The 3,017-nt window shown below is 38.3% G+C and overlaps 1 protein-coding gene across 1 annotated transcript in view; it reads right to left on the bottom strand.

Moving 5' to 3' along the window:
• KHDRBS3 (KH RNA binding domain containing, signal transduction associated 3) overlaps positions 1-3,017 on the bottom strand; it is a 159,873-nt gene that overhangs the window by 82,373 nt on the left and 74,483 nt on the right. Inside the window, exon 3 of the mRNA XM_007462417.1 lies at positions 2,233-2,349. Coding sequence (XP_007462479.1) covers positions 2,233-2,349 — 117 coding nt within the window. The remainder of the gene's footprint in view (positions 1-2,232; positions 2,350-3,017) is intronic.

Below are 3,017 nucleotides of genomic sequence, written 5' to 3'. Positions count from 1 at the left end.
GAAAGAGGTCTTGTTTTTGTTTGTTTGTTTTAATTTTTATTGGGGTACAGCTGCTTCACAATGTTGTGTTAGTTTCTACTGTGCAGCAAAGTGAATCAGTTATACGTATACATATATGCCCTCTTTTTTAGGTTTCCTTCCCATTTAGGTCACCACAGAGCACTGAGTAGAGTTCCCTGTGCTATACAGTAGGTTCTCATTAGTCATCTATTTCATATGTAGTAGCGTGTATACGTCAATCCCAATCTTCCAGTTCATCCCACCCTCACAGGGAGAGCGGTTATGCATTACTCCACAACACGGATTCCTCTCAAAAAGGATTCCAGGCTACTGCCACTGCTGACTGTCTAATACGCCAGCAACAGAGAACCACCACCAGCTCTTAAAATGGCAATATGGTCTGGGAGGACCACCCAGCCCTGCTATGCTATTTAGGATCCTTTTCATTAAACGCACAGCCAGGCACTTGCTATTTTTGGACATATAATCTGGCTAAAGACTTCCCTTCTACCTGTAAAAGGATCTTTGGGGGCCCTGATCACTGCCGCCATAGCACAAAATGTTGCTTCTCACCAAGGAACTCCCTTAATAACAAACAAGAGCAGCACAAAGTCTATGGGCTTCACTGGTCATATCATGGACCTCATTACCAGATGGCCTTCCTGAAAACTTAAAGTAAGATATCAGCAAGGATGGGATACTTTCCAACAAGATACACATAATTTCTGACCAACTGACCAATATACAGTTCCACTTGCTCCTACTGCCAGAATAGATGAGTCGGGGAATCAGAGTAACATCATTTGAGACAGTGATGTTTAGTGAGCAGTCAACCTAACCTGGCCATGCATTAGAATCTTTTAAACACCTACTGGCAATTCATTTTGAGGTTTCACCCTAAACAGGTTGGTGCATGGGACTCACTCTCTCCCTCTCCCCCTCTCCCTCTCTCCCCCCGCTCTATACACACACACACACACACACACACACACACACACACATAATTTTGGCCACACTGCGCAGCATGCGGGATCTTAGTTCCCCAACCAGAGATCGAACCCATGCCCCCTGCAGTGGAAGCGCAGAATCTTAACCACTGGACCACCAGGGAAGTCCGGGACTCTATATTTTTAAACAGCATCCCATATGAGTCCGACATATAGCCATGTTTTAATCAAATAATATAATGAACTTCCCTGATTAACCCAGTAACATATTTAGTTTCTCTGAATCTCACTTTTCTTACATAAAATAAGGAAAATATTATGTATCTGTCATCATTTTTCCAAGGATAACATGGAGTAATGCATGTAAAATGTCTCACAGAGTACCTGACTCACAGTGGCTGTTCAATAAACAAATGGTGGCTTTTTTTTTTAAATTATAAGAGCTACTGTTAAATGGGCTTTTTTGTGAGGAGGCTGGATTTTGTCTAAATAACTTTTTTGTCTAACACAATCATTTCATGGAAATTGATCACTCAATGTGGATTTTGTTCTCTGTAATGTGAATCTTTTTAATAATGAGAGAACAACGAAGTAATAATAGAACAACATAAGCGACAGCACATTATGAAATGTGAAAAATTCTTTCAGAATTGGTATATTTAAGAAAGTGATCAATAAAAATAACTCAGTAATTTTAGCTTATTTAGAAGAGGGGGCAGTTATGTGAATACATGCACGAAGAACAACTATGTGTTAGAATAGGAAGTAATTATTAAAACATTTACCATCAATTTTAACTTGGTAAAATGCAGAGGATATCAAAAGAAAGGCAAAAAGGGCAAATAAAAGCATATACTTTATAAAGTCAACAATAAGAAACACAGGCATAGAAAAAAAGACCTGAAAGGACTAATCTAAAGTGCAAATAGTGATGGTGAGACTATAGATAACTTTCATTTCTCTTCATGATAATTTCAATACCACTGTACTTTCTAGAAGGTATTGCTTCTAGAATCAAAAGCACAGGTGCTACAATTTGACTCTATAAATAAAAATAATAGTTACGGATTTTGGTTTAAGATACTACATATTCTGAAACTGGCCAGAGTGACCGAATTTTCTGAATAGTATCACAAATATATCACTATATACAATAGCATTTTCACATAATTTCATTTGAGGTCCTAGTTAGCTTTTATATCATATGTACTAATACCATGGATGATCTAAAAGTACATTACATAACTTGACTAAAAAGGTAGCCATTGTTTATAATAAGTATTACCTTTGCCTTGTCTCTCATGGAGCCTTTTCCAAGGATGGACATTTTTGTCAAGGTTTCTTCTTGTAAGCGCTTCAGAGAATTGCCACGTGGCCCCAAAAGTTTTCCCACAAAGTTGAACTAGGAGAAACAAAAGAACAAATTTGTAACATACATATCTGAGGAAAATAATTTATTCCTTGAATTTTAGGAAACACTGCAGTCAGTATGCTACACATCATTGACTAACGACAAGTATTTAAGTTACTGCTACATGCATCACCCTATAATGTTTCCCACAAACCACATAAAATAGGGCTAAAACAAACAAACAAAAAAAGGATGTATTTCTTTCTACCAAATCACTACAGTGATGGCTGTATTTTACAAATTGTATCGATAAATGAAGTTAATTCCCAGAATTCCTTAGTTGCCATCCTGACAATTTCAGCACACATTCAATATCAACCACGAACAGTGCTGGAATCAGACTGCTGGTGAGGAAAAATGACACCAAGTGTCCTGTAATGTGCACTAAACTGGTCACCATGGAATGTCTGGGTTCTTCTACCTGGTCATCACTTAAGCCTCGGTTAATCAACCACTGAGTGCACTGGCCTAGATGAGTGCTACGCCTTCAGTGGCTGACCAAAGCTTTATGACAAAATCCACCTATCTATTTAGCCTAGATGTGGAGGGCTCTTTATTCAGCATGCAGAGTAGCAGTGAATTAATTAAGGGTACTACGGACTCTGAGGATAGACTGCCATGGTTGTAAAACTTGGCTTTTCCATTTTCCTGCTGAGTGA

This window comes from Lipotes vexillifer, unplaced genomic scaffold (assembly GCF_000442215.2).
Source record: "Lipotes vexillifer unplaced genomic scaffold, Lipotes_vexillifer_v1.1 scaffold981, whole genome shotgun sequence".
NCBI lineage: Eukaryota > Metazoa > Chordata > Mammalia > Artiodactyla > Lipotidae > Lipotes > Lipotes vexillifer.
The sequence above is the reverse complement of the archived record's forward strand: the minus strand, read 5'-3'. Positions and strand labels throughout refer to the sequence as shown.